The sequence below is a fragment of the Simochromis diagramma genome, unplaced genomic scaffold (genome assembly GCF_900408965.1).
Source record: "Simochromis diagramma unplaced genomic scaffold, fSimDia1.1 OVJJ01000304.1, whole genome shotgun sequence".
NCBI lineage: Eukaryota > Metazoa > Chordata > Actinopteri > Cichliformes > Cichlidae > Simochromis > Simochromis diagramma.
Window position 1 is genome coordinate 7,826,293 of NW_024387030.1, and position 22,942 is coordinate 7,849,234.

Genomic DNA, 22,942 nt, shown 5'->3' on the forward strand with positions numbered 1-22,942 from the left:
AAAGTTCTAGCAGACCTGATGATTATATTGTGAAAAGGTGTGGCATGTTACAGGCATATTCCCTGTTAGCGCTCGCTTTTACTCTTCAGTCCTAACATTTTTGCTTTGTGGAAATAGCCACCGAGACATCGTCCATGGGTTTGTGGACTCTACATTTTGAAACCTCACTATTGCAGTTTTGACTGCCGTTAAACCATTGTGTCCAAATATTGCCAGAAATGACCTTATTTTGATCAGAGGGTGGTGTGGCAACTGATCAGCTAACCATATCAAATTTGGTTAGCAAGCTGAATTCATAAACTGAACGGGTGAATCAAAGAGACGCATTTACCTGGTAATTATAGTGGCAAGTAGGAGACGAAGGAAATGCTTTTGGACACTGCCAGTTTTAATTTAAATTATGCCTAAATCCTCTTTTAGTAATAACTTCAAACTTTAAAGTTAAATTTAAACCACTGGTATGTCTGATGTCGCTCCATGTTTTAGTTAAATTATGGGTTTAGTTCAATCTAAACAGTGTGGATGTATAAAGTAAGTGATATGAAGTAAGAATAGTGAAAATTGGATGTCATATATTCAGATCTCAGAGGCCGATAGATGTAGTGTGGATCATGGTGTGCACTTGGATATATATTGGATGTTGTTTGTCATGTGCGTCCATCTACATCTAAATGTTTATGTCTGATCTGTGCTCTGTCTGCTTCCAAACATTACCACTTTGTCCTGTTGTTCTCAGGTGGGCACAGTTCTTCATCTGCCCCCTAATGATTCGGGATGCCATTGACAGGGAAGTGGAGGCTGTTGACAGTGGTGGGTCTTGGTGCCTATGTGCATCACTCCTGCATTCTGAGAAATTAATCCTGGTTCATATAAAGTGTTTTAGTGCATTTTCTGCATTTTTTTGTCCCATCTTACCTTTTCGTGTGTCCCTCCGTCTGTCTATCAGAGTACCAGCTGGCTAAGCCATCTGACTCCCACAGGAAGGAGATGCTATTTGGCAGTCTGGCCAAACCTGGACACCCTATGGGCAAGTTCTGCTGGGGTGAGTTAGTAAAAACAACTGCTGGGACAAATAATACACGCAGGGCCTCCTTGGGGTATGTTCAGCAATAACAAACAGGAGAGCTGAAACCTGCACCAGTTTACCTGCCTTCTCATATCCCTGCATGTGTTAGGGCTCCTCTCTGTCATGTATTATGTTTGTCACTTGATTGTTAACTTGTCACAATACCAGGGAATGCGGAGACACTGAAGCAGGAGCCCAAAAGAATGAAGATCAATGTGTATAAGCGGCTGCGTGCCTTCTGGAAGAAATACTACTCTGCCCACTACATGACTCTGGCTGTGCAGTCAAAAGGTCAGGAAAATCATTCCCATTTATTATGCATCAAGAACTAGCCGATTAGTAGATTGACAGAAATGTAATTTGTTTCAATAATTTCATACACCAAACGAACAGATTCATTGAAAAAGCAATCTGTGGATTAATCCAAAATTCAGACGATCATTATCTCAAATGAGGATCCACTTCATCCATGTTCAGCCAACTGTAGATAATCATTCCCGAATCAGCTCGAATTGCTGTATTACTCAAAACAAAGTCACATACAAAGTATCTAATGTATTTTCTTGGTTTCACAGAAAATATCACTCAGCTAATTAACTACAGCATACAAGTAAAATGATGAAGTGTTGACATTTGGTGCTGAGAAATGTCGTCCTCATGAAACACTTACTCGCCCTCAGTAAAATTCATTCTTGTTGCGCCTCTTTTGTTGTCTAAGATTCTGCCAGTGTAGAGGGATGCAAAGGTGTTATAGTAGATCGCTAATTGGAGTAAAACGACCGGAAATATTTATAACCATCATTTCTGTTGGAAAATGATGAAGCATCAAACTGCTGAAGATTGCAAACACCTTTCCTTGCAAGGTTTTATAATATAGGTTTTATAATATTCATAAAATTGCACCTTTTTTTTCTCTTCGCTCGCTTCAATTTTTTGTTCACCTCTAGCGCTTTGACTTGCTTGGTGCAGTAATATATGTCTGCACCTGTGTGCATTAGGTCATTATGATGTCACTACATTGCACTAATCATTCTGGTTGTGTTCAGAGGTGAAATTAACCTCAGGCATCTGACCAGAGAGTGCGGTTAAACTTTTTCAACCTATAGGCTAAAGGATTTTTGCTTATAATATTGATCAGTGTTGCCTGAAAAGGCTGTTTTTAGGAGCTTCCATATCAGCAAGGGGAAACATCTGTTTTGAAGCCCAGCTGAACAGTCCTACCTGGTTTTTACATCATGTTTCATTAAAGAGTCCATCCATGCATCTATTTTCTCGACTGCTTATCTGGTTCAGAGTCACAGGGGAGTTGGTGCTCATCCTAGCTGTCATAGGGCGAGGTTGCCAGCCTGTTGCAGGGCCAACACAGAGAAACAGACGACCATTCATGCTCAAATTCAAACCTACAACCAATTTAGAATCACCAGTTAACAAGCATGTCTTTGGACTGTGTGAGGAAGCCAGAGCACCCGGAGAGAACTCATAGAAGCGTAGAGAGAGCACAGAAAGGCCCCAGCTGGCTGGCAAATTCGAACCAGTAACCATATTGCTGTGAGGCAACAGTGTGAACTGACTGTTGACTTGGCACAAAAGAAGGGATAAAGAATAAAGAAGAGCATTGTAAACAATTTCTCCTTTGTTATTGAATTAAAATTATGTACTGTAGCCTTGAAAAACAACTTTGACTTCCATTTAGTAATTTGAAACATGCATAGGAAAAAGCTGTCACAATTAAATTAACCATGCTATACATTAAAATGTTTGTAAAACAGGCTGCAATGCAAAATACAAAAGCTGCATCTCATTATACAATAATGTAAAAGCTCTAAATGTAGGCTTTTAGTTTGTTTGCATTAGCAATAATTAAAAAGGAAGAAGTCTCTACCTTATTTAGTTGGAAACACAGAAAGTCGTGAATTTTCATTTACATTTTAGCCTTAAATTAAAGCATGTAAAGCCACACTGTAACATAGTTTCTTTTAAAGCAGGCATTTTAGTATGTATCGTTACTGCACTGACTTCTCCCCAAATCTAAGTGGTTGTTTTCAGCCAGAATAATTGAAACACACTCAAACTCTAATTTATCCTCCTTCACTCACTGCGTCCTTTAGAGAAGCTGGACACTCTGGAGGAGTGGGTCAGAGAGATCTTCAGCAAGGTGCCTAACAAGTGAGTATTCAAGAAGAGGCTCTCAGTTGCTGTGATGAGAAGCTGGCGCTATATAGATTGAGTCTCAATATCCTTTGCTCAAATGTAAATGTCAAGCCTTTTTACCATCTCTTTCTCCGCTTTCTTCATCTGAGATGCTTTTTTTCTTCTTCAAAATGATGCACCTGGAAGGGATCTCGCGGAGCTGAGCTGAATTAGTGTCTTTTTTTTTTTTTTTATGTTTGTTTTTTTTTGCTGCACAGCTTCCGTATGCTTTATGAGTCATTGCAGAACCTTTTTTTTAGTGAATCAGAGTCACTGTTACACACATAAAAACCACATAACCTCCAGTTTTTAAGGCTTTCATTTCAATTAAAGGATTACATTTCCACATGCTCACATCTATCCTTGTAAAATTGCCTGAAGTGACTTTAACTTCTTTAGATGAACTAAATTAATTTTCATCAAGCTTTAAATGAATGAAAGGATTTTATAGCTCTGCCTGACAGAAATAATGTGCCATTACTTCCCCGATTGTGTAAACAGTAATTGGAGACATCCATCCTCAATCTTATACTTGAAACCTTTTCCATTAACTGTTTTCTATGTTACTTAAAACATAAGGGTGGGTTGAAGTCGCTTTAATTACGTCTTGGAACTGTTTAAGTGATGGTATTGTTTTTGTGTTTATAGTGGTTTGCCCAAGCCAGATTTCTCTGATATGCTGGATCCTTTTGACACAACGGCTTTCAGCAAGCTCTACAGAGGTACTGATACACCTTACCGGATATCTCTAAGCACATCTGGTGAACTGCAGGTTCCCACATATAAATAAGGCCTAACAGGTTATGTAAGTAGTGGTTCTCAAAGTTGGACCTTTGGGTCCTCCATAGATCAATGACTTGTAGCCCGGGGTCTCCAGAGTAGTTTGTCATCATTAATAAATACATACTATCTCATTTAAAATCTCATATCCAGTTTCAGACCATTTATTTAGAACAAGCACATTGGAACCATTACTGCCTTCTACATTTGGGCCAGTAGAAGCCCTGACATGATCGGGACACATCCTGTGAAATCCTTTGCTTCTCTGCTTATTAGCCAACTGGCTAGTTATTGAGCACAAAGAAATAATTCACTTCACATCTTGAAGTGACACTAATCCCAAAACAGCTTTCACTCAGTCCCTGTGATGATGCATATAAGACATTTATAATGAGTCCGGATGTATTCAAAAGAGCCGCTGAGGACCAGAATGCGTAATATGTCAGCTGAGACGAGTTACTCGAGGCTGTCAAGCTGATTCAAATTGCCGTTTTAAAGGGGACTTGTTGTTCTCATTTCCAGCTCCATATTTTTATTCATGGACTCTACTAAAGTAGTTTTTCACATAGTTAAAACTGAAAATGAGTAGAATGTACAAATATTTTTTATTGTGTACAGGGACTTGTTGCTGATGCTCAGTTTATCCACTTTCTTAGACAAGCAATTTTGATGACATTAATGGGGTTATCATTTATCACTGACATACAGACCCAAGAATAGTGGAAACGGAGTGTTCTAGATGGCTGAACAGTTGGGAGTAATTGGCAGAGTTTAATGTTAGCATACGAAAATAAGAGCATGCAAAATAGGCTGCCTTTATGCAGTTTTATTTAAAATATATGTAACAGAAAGAGGAAAAAGCTCTGAATCAAAAAATCAGTGGTTCCATTTGCTTTTTCTGTTGATGTCAGGTTTACTTCTCCAGGCCAAGTGTCCGTTTGATTCAGGTGCTTGATGGTGTTTCTCCACCTGTTTGCATTCACAGTTGTCCCCGTCGGGAAAGTTCATGCACTGAATATCACCTGGGCTCTTCCTCCTCAGGAGAAATACTACAGGTGAGCGCCATGCAGAACATATACAACAAATATAGAGTCACACAATGCTCTCCATCTCTTGAGAGAAATTTCATCAAATTCTTTTGTTTTTTTTCCCCATGCATGTATTTGATTTGCATTGATGTCTCTTTATATAAATATAGAATTGGGTCAGCCAAAAGATACCATGCTTTTCCCCTGATTGTAGATGGATTGCATCAATGATTTTTGTTTCTACTTTTCATTTTCGTCAGAGTGAAGCCTCTCCACTACATCTCTTGGCTGATTGGCCATGAAGGCACAGGAAGCATCCTCTCAGTGCTTAGGAAGAAGTGAGTGTTATTGCTTCTGTCTGTTTGTTTTTCTGATTTGAGGGCACTCCAAAACCCAATTAAAAGCTCTTCAATTTGCTGGGTATACATGAGCTTTTTTTCCCGCTCAGCGCCAGCCCTGTGTGTTTGAGCCCAATCTTCATACTATACACTTTGCCATCCCACTTGACAATGTGATTCATACGTTCTCATCTCTGGATATGGCTGTACAAGTGCATTTCAGCCTCTTGTTGCTAAGTGGTGAAGTGATTTACCAAACCTTGTGTCATCCCACGTTACCAAGAGCCCATCCAATGCTCCCTTTACCATCAGCACCACTTGGATAGTGTAAAAGAATGCTCCTATTTAGTGTTTATGATCCTTTCAATTGTTGATAAATGACAACAGTGAAATTTGAGTGTACTTTGACTTAATTCCCAAACTGCAAAGGCAGTGGAGTGGTTGTTTTTATTGAATTCAGACAATCCTAGCAAAAAGGGCCAAGAGACGGGTTTGAAAATGGGAACATGTTGTCCTCCTCTGTCAGATTTGGAAATGATCTCTATGTCCGTCTGTAGAACATTACTGATCAGAGGCCTCAAATTATCATACCATGTTCTTGCTGATTATTTACCATTGATAAATCCATTAGAAATACGCCATGTAATAGTACATTTTTGTAAGTGCAGTATAAAGACTGCAGTATGGAAAGGTTTTAGATTCCTCCTAGTAGCCTATTCTGATACAGAGCAGACTTCTCAACCAAACTTGTCCTTTAAGTGCATCATCAGATGAATGAAAGATGTTTTTATACTCTTAAACAACTGAAGTGTTCACCTTGATTTATGGTCCAACAAGTCTCAAATGTGTGTAAGCTGTTCAAATGAATGATTTAATATTACATGTATTTTTGCGACTGTTCACTCACCCAGTAGAAAGTGAAGTGTTTGCAGCCAGGAGTCATCAAGTGACATGTCTTGAATGCCCTCTATTTATTGTTCATTCATTTTACCGCATACAACAGTGAGTAATTCTTTAGTCGAAGGCCTATTTGTGGTAATTTATTGTTATGTTTCTATGTCGCATTTTCAAAGGTGCTGGGCTGTGGCTTTGTTTGGAGGAAACAGTGAAACTGGCTTTGACCAAAACACCACCTACTCCATCTTTTCAATCTCCATCACCCTAACTGATGAGGGTTTCCAAAACTTCTACAAGGTAAAGAAAACTCTTAACATTTGTTATTTCCTCTGCATTTCTTTCAAAATAAAAAGGAAAAAAAACCTTGGGACTGGGCAAATTAAATTAATCAGCGGTTTAAGCATCAATCTCCCACGCAAGGTTTATTATTTATTGTCATATCATAAAGAGTCAGGTTTTCTTCATTATTAAGATACTGGAAGTAGCTGGCATACAACAGTTAAGGTCAAGGAAGCACTGTGCGTCAGTTGCCATGGCAACTCTTGTATTTAACACAAAGGCAGTGCCTGATAATTTGACAAGAGGACCATTTCCTACTCTTAAGTATGCAATGGAAAAATATCCTATTCACCGTTACTGAGGTAATTTCCGTATAAATACTTAAACAACCTCAAGAATATTGTTTATTTGGATCAATAGCAGAATAACCTCTCAATTCACTGACAAACTCACAAGAGTTTTATGGATAATAATATGAAATGAAGTGAAGTGTAAGAGTTAGTGATATATTTCTGGTGGTACACCTGAACAAGTCGATCAACTACACAATCCAGTCAGTTACTGAGGTTCAACAGAAGGTAGTAATGGAAGTACTACACACGACTTTTGTATTTCCTTGCTGTCGGATTAGGTTTAGACATTTTTTAGTCTTCCTGTTTTTTTTGTGGGAAGACTAACAATGGCATTAGGAATATATAATTCCAGTGTACTAAAGTATGTATATAGTTTTGTTAAGGGCCAGTAACTAAGTGCATAATCATGATGATCTGGATCTGGGAACACCTTCAGTTAGTTTGCCCTATGGCGACAAAAGCTTACTTTTGAGGGATATCCAGACAAGACTTTCCTGTTGACTTGTTACTTATTATAAATGGTGAAAAGGCCAATATAAAGCTTTTGTGAAACAATAGTTAATGGTTTCAAGATTTCCTTTTCAGCAGATAAAGTCCTTTTGAACTTCATATGAACTGCTTATCTACAAAGGCTGCTTAAACATTGTTGGTCAATGGAATTTTAACTACAAAGGGAAACCTTACAACCTTCAAAAGTCTTATCACTCACTTGGTTATATACCTATGTGGACTTTGGCTTATATAGATTAGCTTTTTTTTCTCTTCTTTAAAAAATTGTTCTTTAAATAAAATGACTTGATTAGAGGGATCAGCAGACTCGAGGTGGATGACACTAAATAGTGTCAAGCTTGACATCAAAATTACAGTGTGCCATTGGATTACCAGTGACATGTCTCCCACTTCTCCTCCTGTTAGACACACAGCAAGCCAACTTAATATGAAACTGGTGCCGGCAATAAAAACCTCCTGCAGTTCAGAAAAGTGTTCCCTCACAGGTTTAAGGCTGTATTTGTATAAGGGGTTAACTTTGCTTGGAGCTTGCCTTAGGTAGCCCGTAGAGTATTACAGAAAGCATTTAAGTAAGTACAATTTATTTATATAGCACTTTTCACATATAAAAATCACAAAAACATAATAGCAGGCAAAGAGCACCATAAATACAAAAAGGACAATTTCTTTTGTATTTATTATGAGGCTACTGCTGGCTAACTTGACTAGCATAAAAATGGACACTGACAAACAGCTATTCTAGTGCTATTCAAAGATAACAGAATGCACCCTACCTGCATCTCATATGCTCATGAATAAGCATGCTGCTTCTTACTTGTACAGTCTTCACAAGGATTGGGGATTGTGCCACAAACTGTGTACAGACACTAGTGGAAAAAAGATCAGATTTTGCAACAAGACTGAGACCATAAAAATCTGCCTGTATTTTTAAAGTGTCTGCTTCGTAGCTGGTCTTGGCAAGAAACAGTCTGGTGCATAATTCCACTGTAATGAAGATATTATGCATTAATTAGCGAGACTATGAAACCAGTGGACTTTCCAGTCTTTGTGCTAGCTAAGCAAATCAGTTACTGGCAGTAGCTTCATACCTGGTGTACTGCTATGAGAGAGGCATCAATCTTTTTTATAACTCTGGGCAAGGAAGCAAATGCATATTTCAAAATATCAAAAGGCCCCTTTAAAATTGATGGCTGGAGTTAGAAAATACTAATTTTAAGTTATTGTAAGTGATTTTTTTACTTTGTCACAACTGATGAACAATGGTTTTGTTCAATGGTAATAATTATTTTTTACTCTTACTATTACTTTAACAGAGATTTGATATTTTCATTTACATGTCTGATTCTCTAAAAGTGGGATCAAGACATGTATTACTGAGCTGTTTAGTATTCTGAATGAAACCACTTTTTCCAACTCAGTTTTCAGAGCTGTTCTAATGACTATAATCAGGTAACCACAGTTAACATGATTGGCAACTTCTTTTTGGCATCACTGTAATTGTTATGGATCATAAAACTTAACAATACCTCCATATCGATTGATTGCAGAAAGGAAGGAATCATTTTTTGCTGGAATTCTACTAACAATAAATGTGGTTATACACTAATAATTTGCTTGTCTGTGGCTTTTAACAGGTGACTCGCCTCGTGTTCCAGTACCTGAAGATGTTGCAGACACTTGGACCACTGCAAAGGCACTTTCTTTCACTCACTTTCTCTCTCACTCACACACACACACCTTCAAATCAATCTTAACCCTCAAACAGTGCTTTAAATGGGGTCTATAAAAGTGAACACAGGTCCACCGGTCCTCATTTTTCCAAAAATATCCTCACTAAGATAGGTAGACATAAGATAGGTATATTTCTTAGTTTGAAATCAAATATACAACATGGATTTTCTGTCTGTTTGATTGTCTGACTCATTGTGTAGTTGTAGTAAATGCTGCTTTATTTGAGATAGTGACAACATAATATGTGTGGTTGGCTGTTATTTGTATATTTATGGTCTTATTATTTTTGTTATTATTATGTTCCTCATTCTGTCTTAGAGAGTGCTGGTGTTGTGGCATCTAAGCAATTTTATGAGGTGAATAAAAGTTGTAATTCTTTGTTTCTGTCTGTCTGTGCACTCAGGATATATGAAGAGATTCAGAGGATTGAAGCAAATGAGTTTCACTATCAGGAGCAAGTAAGGCTAACAGCCTTCATTAGTCGCTGAGTTGCCGTGTTTTGGACATGTAGCATTGTTATTATCAATGAGATTGTGTGAGTAAAGCCTCTCGATTTTGATTTTCTCTTTGCCAGATTGATCCTATAGAGTACGTGGAGGACATTTGTGAAAACATGCAACTGTTCCCTAAAGAAGACTTCCTGACAGGAGATCAGTTGATGTTTGAGTTCAATCCAGAAGTAAGTAGTTCAGTAGTTCTGGGAGTGAACCACTTTCAGGGCTTTTATTCTAAAATGCAAAATGTCCTTTTTTTAGATAAAGATGTTAATGAAACAGGTCACTCAATAGTAGAAAAATATAGATGTGTTTCTCATCGCTCCTTTAATGATTTTGTTTCTAATATATTTCTTAGAGCTGAGATCCTCTTTTCTGCTGGTGGATGTTATTTTGCATCTAAAGTTACAGTCTAATTGTGGCTTTGCATATTTTTTGTGTTAACGTCTGTTCTCTTTTTTTGTCTCATTGTTTTTGGCTGCTAAAACTGTCTCCCATTAATGTTGATGTTCTTTAGAAAGGGAGGAAATATGATCTCTCTCTGTGCTGCAAACATCTTTTGATTTGATTTTGTGTGTGTGTGTGTGTGTGTGTGTAGGTGATCAGTGCAGCTCTGTCTCTCCTCACCCCTGAGAAAGCCAACCTGATGCTGTTGTCACCAGAACATGAGGGCCAGTGTCCCCTCAGGGAGAAGTGGTTTGGCACACAATACAACGTGGAGGGTGTGTGTGTGTGTGTGTGTGTGTGTTTACTGTGACTGTAGCAGTTCCTTCGTACATTGTAAGCGTTCAGTGAATACATTGTCTTTTTTTCCCTTGTGTGGTGGTATTCAGCCACATATAAAGCAGAGCCAGCAGTAGAAATGCCAGCATTTATCTCTGTCTTTTATATGGCAAACAATGGTGTTGGAAAAGCATTTAAATTAAAATATAAAAGTAGAGAGTTCACTTTATTCAGCAGTTGAATCAAATTGGCAAGTATTTCTTATGTGTTAATAGATGTTTAACCTTCATACAGATATCCAGCAAGAGTGGATGGAGCAGTGGACAGGAAACCTGGAGCTTAACGCTGACCTCCACCTTCCTGCAGAGAATAAGTTCATTGGTAGGTGAAGAAACTTCTTTTTTGCATTATGGGCAAAAAAGTAGGTCTTTCTGGCCTAATCTGCTGCATGCCGTATCTGAAAAGTGTCCAATACGATGATCTGGACAAGATGTGCGCCAGCAGTTTGGACTTTAGCTCTCCATTAATCCATCCACGAAATACTGGTAATCAGATATATTGACCAAACCTGGAGGAACTGAGTGTTTTTGTCAGTGTATTTTGTCATTTGTAATGCTCCCTTGTTAGTCACTGATCTAGCTGAGGTGTATTAATTCAAGCTAAAATTTGTGAAGTCAGGATGGTATTTTTCACTCTGGGGGAGGTTGAGTGATTTGAAACCCCACTCGGAGCATTTGCAGTAAGTTTTCTCCCCCTTACCTCGGCAGTTATTAAAGCAGCAGTTAAATGTTGTTGCACAGCATGTTTATCCTCCTCCTATAATTTAAGTCCAGGGGAGAGAAACTTTGCTTTTTAGAAGTGGAGTGTTAAATTAGCTCAACCCATATTTTGACAACAGCGCAAGATGGAGAAAAATGTTTGAGAGATCACAATAGCTGTGTCGGAGGAAAGATGGTCCTGTTTTTGTTGGCTTGCCCTTGTATAGCTTAACTGATTTCATGTGTGGTAAATTATGTATTTAATACTATTTTATTCCAGGCTTTTCTTGTTGTAGTCTAGCAGAAATTCTTTGTTTTTCTGTCCAAATCAAGCCACAGCTTCTGTTGGAAAATGAAAAACTTAAAGTGCCACAAACTGTAGTTCCTCGAATGGCCACTTGAGGCTGGCTTCAAAAGCAAGTTAGTCCCCATAAACCAGGGTTAGAGAACTCCAGGCCTCGAGAGTCGGTGTCCTGCAGGTTTTAGATCTTACCTTGGGTCAACACACCTGAATCAAATGATTAGCTCATTACTAGGCCTCCGGAGAACTTCAAGACATGTTTAGGAGGTAATTTAGCCATTTAAATCAGCTGTGTTGGATCAAGGACGCATCTAAAACCTGCAGGACATTGGCTCTCGAGGCCTGGAGTTCCATACCCCTGCCATAAACAGTGTTTAGAGCACAAATACACCTGCTTTCAGCCTGGTACAGAACACCACATTGGTCTTTATCGCTAATTTCCCTGTTCATGGCGGGAGTACAGGGAGTACATTTAGTTGAACTTCGATTTTAAGTTGTATTAAGGCTCAAAATATAAGAGGATGCTGTGTCATCCTGTGATTGGTTTTTATTAGAGGACACACTCTGAGAAGTCTCCTGCTTGTTTTGTTTTATAACCTTTTTTTTCCCCAGACATATTTAAATTCCATTTAATATCACATTGAATTATTGATGCATCTTGATAACCAGACTAGTTAAATATTGCTATCCATATCTGATCAAAAATCAGTCAAATCAGTCTGTAGGCGCCTACGTTATCCATGATGCATCTCAACGCCTTGCAGCTTGGTCAGACATGTAAGGCTAATTTGACCATAAGCCTGTGGCTTGTGGTTATGGGGCAAGCATGGGAATTTTTTTTTTTTGACCTGCAACAGCAAAATGCCCCCCAAAAAATACAGTTCTTGAAAACCTAAAGTTGTGGAAAAAAATAAGTATTCAAGATTGAGATTCAGTTTGGGGGATGTTATTAGTTTTACAAATAATTGAAGTTATTTCATCACAGATTACAAGGTAAACTGTATTTTAGAATCCACTAATAAATAAAGGTTAGAATAATACAACACCTAACACCTTAATTATTGTAGCAGAACAAAATTATGGAAAAGTTACAAATCAGTTTTGAACAACTTGTCGTTATAGTTATAAAATTTCACTGTGAAATAGATTAAATCCATCACTGTCTGCATTTTCAAACGTACCACATATTTGGCTACAACAAAATGAATGAATTTTATTAAATGAATTAATTTAAAAGTAGAACGAAAACACATACAGTTTACTAAGTGTATCATCACAGGGCCAGCTCCTGTAATGTACCAGTGGATAAAGTTTGGATTGTAAATTCAGACCGATCGGCACAAAAATGGTTACACAGCACCAGTTATATTTGCTGATTGCATGGTTTGAACGGTGTATGTTAATTAAAGGTCAATATTTTAATTTAAACACAGAAAAACAAAACACCTCTGGCTCACTTCTGGCCAAATGCAAAGGTTGATTCATTCTGTCGTTGCAGTTTGCTTACAAACTTTGTAAAGTGACAGACCCACGCGGCCAGCTTTACTAAAAGCTGGCAGCTTCACTTTCTGGCCCAAGGGTTTCTGAATCATTTATTGTGGGGGTAACATCTTTCTCTGTGTTGACAAGCGACTACATGTTTATCCCTAAACTGTATATAATGAATTGTCGAAAGTCACGCATTATTTATGAGGCTGCACCGAGTGGAATGGTGATTTATTGTGTGTGTGCACTTGTTCAGCCACTGACTTCACCCTGAAGCCCTCTGACTGCCCAGACACCGAGTTCCCAGTCCGGATAGCCGACAGCGACAGGGGCTGCCTGTGGTACAAGAAAGATAACAAATTCAAAATCCCAAGAGGTAGACTGTGTGTTAGTGTGTGTGTGTACTTGTACTGTGTGCATCAATTAGCATGCAAGATGTTACTTTAAAGGTATTTAATGTCATTAGGGAATGGTTGACACCTGCTTGCTCTCTCTTCTTCTTTAGCCTACGTCAGATTCCACTTAATCTCTCCAGTAATCCAGCAATCCGCTAAGAAGTGAGTTTAAGCTCAGATAAGAGTTTGTGAAAATAAGTGTTTGTTTTTTGCTATGACCTTTGTTAATGTCTGCTTTTTAATCGTCTCTCTCTCTCTCCCACTGCCTCCACTTATGTCTTTTTGTCACTTTTACCCTCCCTCCCCCACGTTTCTCCTTCCTCTGTCCTTCCACCTTCTTTTTCTATTTTGCCTGGTTTTTTTTCCTCTTTATCCTCCATCTCATCCTTCTTACCTCCTTCTGTACTATTCCCTGCCCTCTCTCTATTTCACTTTTCTCTTATTCTCTTTATTTGTCGCCTTCCTCTTGCGCTCCAGTGTGGTCTTGTTTGACCTTCTGGTAAACATTCTGGGCCACAACCTGGCAGAGCCAGCCTATGAGGCTGAAGTGGCCCAGTTGGAGTATAAACTGGTTGCTGGTGAGCACGGACTGGTCATCAAAGTTAAAGGATTTAACCACAAGCTTCCTGTGAGTAAGCATAGATACACACATAGATAAACAGTTTGGATAGTGGCATGTTGTATTTTAGGCTCTGTACACCACCACAGGGGATTTTAAATCAAACATTCAATATACAGCTTTAATTCAAGGGGCTTTACAAAAATTTTGCTTAACTGTTTAGGAATTATATCAATTTTTATACATAGTCAACATTTTTAAAGGCTCAAAGTTAATTGGACAAACCGATATAATTTTAAATTCATGCTTGGATAAAAATCCTTTGCAGTCAGTGAGTGCCTGAACTCTACTTGAGATGGTCTGCCAGGCTTTTACTGTACCCGCCTTTAGTTGGGACTCTCTGCCTTCTGTTTCGTCTTCAGTAACTGAAAACCATGCTGTGTTGGGTTGAGATCAGGTGACTTACTTGGCCATTGAAGTACATGCCTATGTCTTTGTCTTGAGAATCTCTTGGGTTGCTTTTGCAGTATGCTTTGGATCATTTTCCCATTTTAACTGTGAAACAGTATCCAATCACTTTTGAAGCTGTTGGCTAAATGTGAGCAGAGAGCATAGCCCTGTACACTTCAGTATCCTCCCTGCTACTTCTATCAGCAGTCACATCATCACTAAACACTACTGACCCAGTTTTACTGGCAGCCATACACGCCAAAACATTGCCGCCACCATGTTTGACAGATAGCGTGATATGCTTCAGATTATGAGCAGTTCCCTTCATTCTCCATACTTTTGGCTCCCCAACATTCTGGTACAAGTCAAACTTGGTTTTATATGTCCAAGAAATTTGGCATATTTTCTGGAAAAGTCGAATCTGGCTTTCCGGTTCTTATGTCTTTGTCACCTTGTCATAAACCCGCTATAATCACATTCACGAAGGTGTTTCTTGATTGTAGATTTTGTCAATGACATGTCTACGTCCTTGTGACTGTGAAAAGGTTTTTCTCAAACAAGGATTGACTTATTCGATGTAGTTGTTCCTGTGATCTCATCAGTGCATTCCTTTTAAAGAATGTACCAGAGTGTTGATTTGGAAGCTCTGATAGGTTTATTGCAGTTTTTCAGTGTAATTATGGACTCCTTCACTTGAATCATCTCTTTGGAGCTCATGTTGACGATTCCAGAGAAAAGACACCAAATGCAAGTCCAACATTTGGAATAAGCTTCAGCTTTTGATCTGCTTAATTGTTATAAAATAACAGGAAATGGGCCTCAGCTGGCCATAAAAATGTCTGTCTGTGATACGTTTATTTTAAAATCCACTGTGTTGGTGTTTAAAGGCTAAATTTAATTTTAATCTCAAAACAGTTACAAACACAACTGTACGTGTAATTGTTTTGCATACATTAAACCACACACTGAATAATAAAGAATCTTATGTAATGTATGTGTGACTTGTTGACCATGTTTTTGTCTGTAGTTGCTGTTTCACCTGATCATTGACCACCTGGCAGATTTCTCGGCCTCCTCTGACGTCTTCAGCATGTTCGCAGAGCAGCTGAAAAAAACCTACTTCAACATCCTCATTAAACCTGAGAAACTCAGCAAGTACGTTGCTTCCCCATTGCTATGCGAGATTATCGAGTGTATGTTGCCTTCTAGTGGTGAAATGTGCGACAGCCCTAAATAGAAGAGCCTCCGGTCGTCACCGTCCTCTTTTATCTTCTCGCTCTCATCCTTTTTTTCTCCTCCAGGGACGTGCGCTTGTTAATCTTGGAGCACTCTCGCTGGTCCATGGTGGACAAATATCAGGCTCTAACAGCTGGTTTGACCACTGAAGAGCTGACGGAGTTCAGCCGGAGCTTCAGAGCTGAGCTCTTTGCAGAGGGACTGGTGCAAGGGAACTTTAGCAGTGCAGTGAGTGGACAGCAGACAGCACACAGACAAGCATACTGATTGACAATAATATTAGCTGATTAGAGTGAATCAGTCAACGTTCACGTCTACTCTTGCCTCAGTTGCTACTGGGTGTACTTGACATTGCCCTCGTGCTTGGCTGATTGCCTCTCCTCACTCTCTTTCTCTCTTATCTCTCACTATTCATTACTCTTTATTGTATTTCCTCCACAGGAGTCTGTGCAGTTTCTGCAATATGTCACAGAGTAAGTCAGTTATTACACTGAATGCACTCCCTAATGAGAACACCAATACTATACAATCAAATAGATTTGTTTGCTATAATACGCCGTGATTCACATCAGCTTCAGTTGTTTAGTCCATGATTCGCCTTTCGCCTTTGCTTTTTTTTTTTCCTCTCTCCTCTTTACCTTCTCACTTATTTTACTCCCTCTCTCCTCGTGTCTTGCCTGGCAGTAAGTTGCAGTTCTCCAAGCTGACAGCGGAGGTACCGGTGATGTTCAGAGTGGTCGAGCTTCCACAGAAGCACCACATCTGTAAGGTCAAATCACTCAATAAAGGAGACGCCAACTCGGAAGTCACTGTTTACTACCAGGTATACACACACAATGTACATGCACGTCTACAGGTCATCAAGTCGTTTTTATCTCTGAAGGTTCTTTTTTTTTTTACGCACACAAATTCATTCCCATTTTCTTTCTGTTTGCGTTTTATTCAGTCTGGCCCCAAGGCTTTAAGGGAGCACACGCTGATGGAGCTGTTGGTGGTGAGCATTACAATATGTTGCTTCTCTGTTTCCACACACTCCCTCTTTGATGCCGTCATCCCTCCATTGTTGACTGAGTTGTTTTGGGGGGGGGGTTCAGATGCACATGGAGGAGCCCTGCTTTGATTTCCTCAGGACCAAAGAGACTCTGGGGTGAGTTTCTGCTGCGTTCGATAATATTTTTCTGTTCATTTAAAACCAAATTTCTGAAACTAAGCGAAACAGTGAGTTTTTCCATTCAAATTAGCATTACACGCTAATATTTTTCTAAAACTAGAAAGCTGCAGTTAATTTGATTTATTTGCATTTGTCCTAAATGTGCTCCATATGGAAATACACAACTTTTCAAAGTAACTTTCTTAATATATCCAGTTCTCTTCCTCTTTTTTTTTTTTTTTTTTTGCCATTTTGAGGGTATTGAAGTTATTTTATGTGAAAATCAAAGGTATGCAGAGAAACTAACCTTCTGTTTCCACCTACACGTCTCTGTCTGTATTGTATTTCATTACTTTGCCTTCTAGAAGGAACAAGTCTGTGCCGACCTTGTTAAGATACTGTCGGATTTCTGTTTGGTGTGTCTGAAATGTGGGAGCTAGTAATATTTAAACCTTTGCCAAGCTGCTCTAGTTCTACTGGGACAAATGCTTTTCGCATTGAAATTCAGTTTTCATACTTGCCAGACTGGTTTTATTACAGAGTGCAAATCAGATGTAATGCAGTTTTTCATCAGCTTATTTCACCCGTATTTTCTCTAATCCTAAAGCGTTCTTTTTGTCTCCGTCTGCAGATACCATGTCTACCCCACCTGCAGAAACACCTCAGGCGTTCTAGGTTTCTCTGTCACAGTGGAGACACAGGCCACGAAGTTCAAGTGAGTCTGCAACACACAATGGAAACCTTTAATTTGCCCAAAGCAAGATACGATTTATCTTAACACCTTTCCCAAAACCAAGGTAAATCTATCTTGCTGTTCATCCAAACCCAAGCTGCAATTTATCCATGTGGCCATGGAAAGTGAAGCAAGTGGAAGTGATAAATGACTAAAGGAATCCAATGCGTTCTATACCCTACAATATATCTCTTACCTCTCATCTCTCTCAGCACCGAGCTGGTGGAGTTAAAGATTGAAGAGTTCTTGACTTCATTCGGAGAGAAGCTCAATGCACTGACTGAGGAGGCCTTTAATACTCAGGTCTGCGTAAATGTGTTTTGTTTTTTCTTATTGTATTCACGAGTTTCCCATTCTTATGGAAAAGGTACAGAAAATGCTGCCTATCCAGAAATGTTCTAAATGTCAAAAGTTGTATCTCATTCCATTAATAACACATTTCTGAGTCATGTAAAACCCGGCTGAATGCCTAAATGTGAAGCTGCACTGTGGAAGAAGTGACTAGAAAGCCTGTGTGCTCGTGTTTTCTGCAGGTGACTGCTTTAGTGAAGCTCAAAGAGTGCGAGGACACACATCTTGGTGAGGAGGTGGACAGGAACTGGGCAGAGGTGGTTACGCAGCAGTATGTGTTCGATAGGCTCAATAGAGAGGTGAGGACAACACGATGTTTAAAATAACGGCTCTGATGTTGTTTAAGACGTGCTCGTGCTGCTAAAGTAGTTCTGAGCCGTGACCTTGATGACCGTGGGACAAATCCTTTGGTTTTGAGGGTTGTGGGTTAGTGCCTTTTTGTTCTGGTGCATTACAGGGTTGCAAAACATTGTTAATATAATATAACAGAATGACCAATGCTATTCACTTGCTCTATGAATGTATTGCTGCTGAATGGGAGTATATTCTCACATAATTGCAGTCGCCTTACTCTTAACAGTTTGCCCCAACTTTGTCATCTAGACTCCACTATGGGCAAATGTATGGTCCTGCCACGGGTCCTCCAATTTAGTGGAAGTCTGGACTTTGTTTGGGACATTGCAACAGCGCATTCTTTTCTTTTTCAGCCATTCTGTTGAAGATTTGCTGCTGTTCTTGGGATCATTGTCCTGTGGCGTGAGCCCAGCTTTTGCTGTTAGCTGACAGATGGGCTCACGTTCGACTGTAGAATATTTTGGTATACAGTGGAGTTCATGGTTGACTCATTGCGGTCCTGTGGCTGCAAAACAATCCCAAATCATCACCCTACCACCAACGTACTTGACAGTTGCTACGAAGTGTTTGTGCTAATGTGCTGTTTGGTTTTCACCGAGTGTGGTGCTGTGGATTATGACCAGATATCTCCACTTGGGCCGTGTCTGGACATTGTTCCAGAAGTTTTGTGGTTTGTTAAGATGCCGTTTTGAAAAGCTAAGGCTTGCAGCCATGGTTTTTTTTATTATTATTATTATATACAGTAAAGGCTTTCTCCTGGCAATCCTTCTAAACAAGCCACACTTTTTCAGTCTTTTTTAAATGGGACAGTCATACGTGTTAACGTTTAATATTATAGCTGAGGCCAGTAGAGTCTGAGATGTAGCTCTTGGGGTTTTTTGCTGCTTTTTTTTTTCTCTGAGCGTTGTGCGATCCACTCTGGGGAAGATTGGCAGCTGTCTTGAGTCCACTGAATAATCTTTCTCACTGTAGAATTAATGGACTGCAAATTGTTTAGAAGTTGTTTCCCTAACATCATTGTCAATGTCTTCTTTCTTGGCACTCTGTTGCACACACCTGAATGCACCAGACCTACAACCTGCCAAAACATCTGCTTTTATAGAGGCGGTCACTCTTTCTGATGATCAGTTTTATCAAGTGCATTTTATCAACAACACCTGGCTGCTACTTACACTCTTAGTTCCTCTGGAAGCATTAAGGATATTTTTAGTTTTTAACACGCTGATTTTACATTTATGCTTTTTTTGTTTTTGATAAGAAAATGACGGTGAAATGTTTGGGTTTTTTCTATCCCAGGTTATTTGAATCCAATTTTAAGATCTGCTAAAGACCATCTTTAATTATGGCCTCATACATAAAACCTTAAGTATAAATAGAGGGTGCGCTTCCTTTCTATGATGGCTATATATGTCTATATGTATATATTCTCAGCTCTCTACAAAATATGAACATAGTTAATGCAAAGTATACAGCAAGCAAGAGAGAAATAACAAGTATTAATGAGAATGTTCACATGACTTGCATTTTCAAGTTCAGTAGCTGAAGTTTGTGTTTTTAGGTCCTCAGATAGACGTTGCCAAAGGAACAGATCACAGAAAAACTTATTACAGAACTACAGAACCTGTTTTATTTGTGCTCTATGAAAGCACAACACTATCTCAAAACTAATTGACCCACTGGGGACAGATAAACTGGCTGTTTGGTACTGTCAACATTGTTACCTCTCTAATTCATAGGAAAAAATGTGGTTTATCTTTTTAAAACATGCTTGGTTCTGACACTGAGAATTAAGCTGTTACATTTCCAGTGAATGGTTCTGTCTTACCATTGGTCTGTGCCACTGTGTGTTCAGATCGAGGCTCTGAAACAGATGACGAGAGATGAACTCGTCTCTTGGTTCAAAGAACATCGTGGACAGAGCAGCAGGAAGCTCAGTGTGCATGTAAGCAATGCCTTTGTGTTTATGTTGCACAGTTCTTCACTTTTCTTTGTGTTTTGGACATGATATACTTTGTATCTGTAATAATTTCGTCTCTCTGTGTCCTTAAGGTGGTGGGATTTGGTGCTGAAGAGAATGATGAGGAGGGCAGTGGTGAAAAGCAGGAAGAAAAAGGCAAAGATGAGGATTTAAGGAGCTCAGCCTACGGTGAAGTGTCTAAGCTTAGTTTCCTTCCCGCCTCTCCCAAAGTGGAAGGTGCCATAGCCATCATGGACATTCCTGCTTTCACTGAAGGCCTGCCCCTCTTTCCCTACCACAAGATACTTAAATAAACTTGTGCTCAGACTGTGAGACAGACTTACTCAGCCACATTCAGGGACTCTGCCTCATTAGAGATGCAGGCACTTAATATGAGGTGAAGGAAGGTTGAAGCAGCTTTGGCTCCTTTCTGGACCTGGATTTCGACTCTGGAGCCCAGCTGTAGGTTTTCCCCACGCTCTGCGCATAAGCAAAAAGACTGAGAGTGATGATAGAGTTTTCTTTTAGCTAACTGATAGTCTGTTCTGCTTTCTCACATTCAATTATTTTATATCCTCAGCAGCTGCGCGAAACTGAAATTCTTTGAATCAGATTCTCATTTATTTGGTTCTCCGAGCTGTAGTGCTGCTACAGAAGTTAAAATCTGTATTTTCCGCTGTCTGCGTCGCACTCCAGACTGAGTATAATTCAATTTAAAAACACAAATCGACTGTGAAAACAGCAGAAATGCTTTGAACTCCATGCGTGTGAATTTGTGTGCTGGATTTCAGGCTCTGGTGTGTGCTGCGGTTATTAGGTGACCTGGATCGTGCTGTGCTGTGAAACTGCAAAGAAATAAATCATCATCAGTCGATGTTGAGTGAATGAATGAAGCCGTTTAAGCTGTCTTCACAGCAAAAATACACTGAAACTTCAAATCATTGTGACTCTTATGTGACTCATGTTAAATTTGAAAGGAGTTTTGATGTTCTGGGTGCAGTTTTCTTGGCATGCAGTCACATTAAATAACACAGATGGCACAGAGAGACGAGTAGTTGCTAGAATCAACTGCGTCATACACTGAGGTTATTTTAAAGTCAGAAATGTTTGCATGCCGGTGACTCAACGTGATGTCATTTCTACAACTTTAAATTATGTGAAAATTATACATTACTCACAGACGCTCTGCCCGAACCATGAAGAAGAGGCTGCCGCAGGTGATTTTGTCTTGGTCTTGTGCTTGGAGATACTTTGCATTATTGAATGTATTTAAAAAAAAAAAAAAATTAAGCCCAGCTCAGTAGAGCATGTTAACAGAATTGACTAATATGCCTCATACTGTAGAAAAGCCTTCACCTGCTGCAGCTCCACACGTGATGATAATTGTTACAGCTTTGTGATGGGAGGCAAAACAGCTCGTTGGCATAAGATTCACATGGTTCCTGTACCACACCACACATGGCTCTTCTTCAGGCTATGCAGAGGCAAATCCACGGCTCATACTCTTACTGCATTGGGAGTGTGTTTGACAATGTAGCTTTGCCAATCAGATGCTTTCCAGATGGTATTACATGATGGATCAGATTTTGATGGTACTTCTCTGTGTTTTATAATTGCATACATTTTGACAAAATCCCCAACACTACTGGCTGAAATATAGCCCCAAACCATGACACCAAACACTGTTGTACCTCCTCCCTGACCACCTCCTCACATGTTGACAATAAACCTCAAATTTGGATTAGTCGTTCTAGAAGACCTGTTGACCTTTTTCATACCTCAGCCTTTTCTCTGAATTTCCCCTTGTAAAGATTTTCTTCTTGGCAGCCACACTTCCACTGAGACCATTTCTGATGAGTGAACAGTAGACGCATCAACTTAAAGGATCAGGATGCATCTCTCGGGTCCTGTTTCAGGTCTTTGCTGGATATCTTAAGGATATGACTATTAGATACTGTTCCTCTGCTCCACTTCTGTCCTCTACTTGTCCAATTTCCTAAGAATTTTTAAGAACACACTGCACTGCTGAGATATGCCAAGTTCACCTTGCTGGTACAAAAATACTCTTTTATTCCTGTCAAACTATGTTATCTTTGGCATTTTTCATAAAGTTAGATAAAAAGGCTAATTATGAAATAACTGATGTGTTTTTACAAGAGGTTGCTAGTAAAGTGCTTAAAGATATAGTTTATAACTAGTTCTGTGCTAAGTTGTCTGTTATGTTTTGTCATGACACTGCTTCATCCATGAGTTAGGTGCCGTTATAAGTTTGATTGATTCGTAGGGCAAACAAAAGAAAAAGTTTTTATTTTAATAATGATGGAAGTACAGTCCCGATCAAAAGTTTAAGACCACTTGAAAAATGGCAAAAAAAAAATTATTTTGCATGGTTGGATCTTAACAAGGTTCCAAGTAGAGCTTCAATGTGCAACAAGAAGAAATGGCAGTGCGACGAAACGTTCTTTTGAGCATGCAATTTATTGAAAACAACACTTAAACTGAAACATGCTGTTTTAGAGCTGATCAAAAGTTTGAGACCACATGCCTTTAAAAGGCCAAATCTGAAAAAATGTGGATTCGTTGTCATTTTCTGTCAGGTAGTCACACTGTCACAACGTTCTAATGAAAAAGGCAAAACACTTTCCCTTTTTGAACGTGGTCGGGTTGTTGAACTGCATAAACCGGGGCTCTCGCAGCGCGCCATCGCAGCTGAGGTGGGATACACTAAGACAGTCATTTGGAATTTCTTAAATGATCCTGAGAGTCATGGAACGAAAAAGTCAAGTGGAAGACCCAAAAAAAATTCACCAGCACTGAGCTGGAG

General features: G+C 39.3%; 1 protein-coding gene across 3 annotated transcripts in view; it reads left to right on the plus strand.

Annotated features, from left to right (window-relative positions):
* Positions 1-21,862, plus strand: part of LOC120740130 (nardilysin-like) — a 28,335-nt gene extending 6,473 nt beyond the window's left edge. For all 3 annotated transcript variants that reach the window (XM_040042270.1, XM_040042271.1, XM_040042269.1), the window contains 27 exons: positions 737-810; positions 947-1,042; positions 1,235-1,357; positions 3,175-3,232; positions 3,905-3,978; positions 5,022-5,091; positions 5,325-5,402; positions 6,476-6,596; positions 9,076-9,134; positions 9,576-9,630; positions 9,747-9,851; positions 10,265-10,388; positions 10,684-10,770; positions 13,190-13,309; positions 13,439-13,490; positions 13,806-13,956; positions 15,365-15,492; positions 15,639-15,801; positions 16,015-16,046; positions 16,258-16,396; positions 16,520-16,567; positions 16,668-16,720; positions 17,355-17,438; positions 17,669-17,759; positions 17,990-18,106; positions 20,014-20,103; positions 20,211-21,862. In XM_040042270.1, the coding sequence (XP_039898204.1) occupies positions 737-810; positions 947-1,042; positions 1,235-1,357; positions 3,175-3,232; positions 3,905-3,978; positions 5,022-5,091; positions 5,325-5,402; positions 6,476-6,596; positions 9,076-9,134; positions 9,576-9,630; positions 9,747-9,851; positions 10,265-10,388; positions 10,684-10,770; positions 13,190-13,309; positions 13,439-13,490; positions 13,806-13,956; positions 15,365-15,492; positions 15,639-15,801; positions 16,015-16,046; positions 16,258-16,396; positions 16,520-16,567; positions 16,668-16,720; positions 17,355-17,438; positions 17,669-17,759; positions 17,990-18,106; positions 20,014-20,103; positions 20,211-20,432 (2,614 nt within the window). In that variant the 3' untranslated portion in view covers positions 20,433-21,862. The remainder of the gene's footprint in view (positions 1-736; positions 811-946; positions 1,043-1,234; positions 1,358-3,174; positions 3,233-3,904; positions 3,979-5,021; positions 5,092-5,324; positions 5,403-6,475; positions 6,597-9,075; positions 9,135-9,575; positions 9,631-9,746; positions 9,852-10,264; positions 10,389-10,683; positions 10,771-13,189; positions 13,310-13,438; positions 13,491-13,805; positions 13,957-15,364; positions 15,493-15,638; positions 15,802-16,014; positions 16,047-16,257; positions 16,397-16,519; positions 16,568-16,667; positions 16,721-17,354; positions 17,439-17,668; positions 17,760-17,989; positions 18,107-20,013; positions 20,104-20,210) is intronic.
* Positions 21,863-22,942: the final 1,080 nt, after the last annotated feature.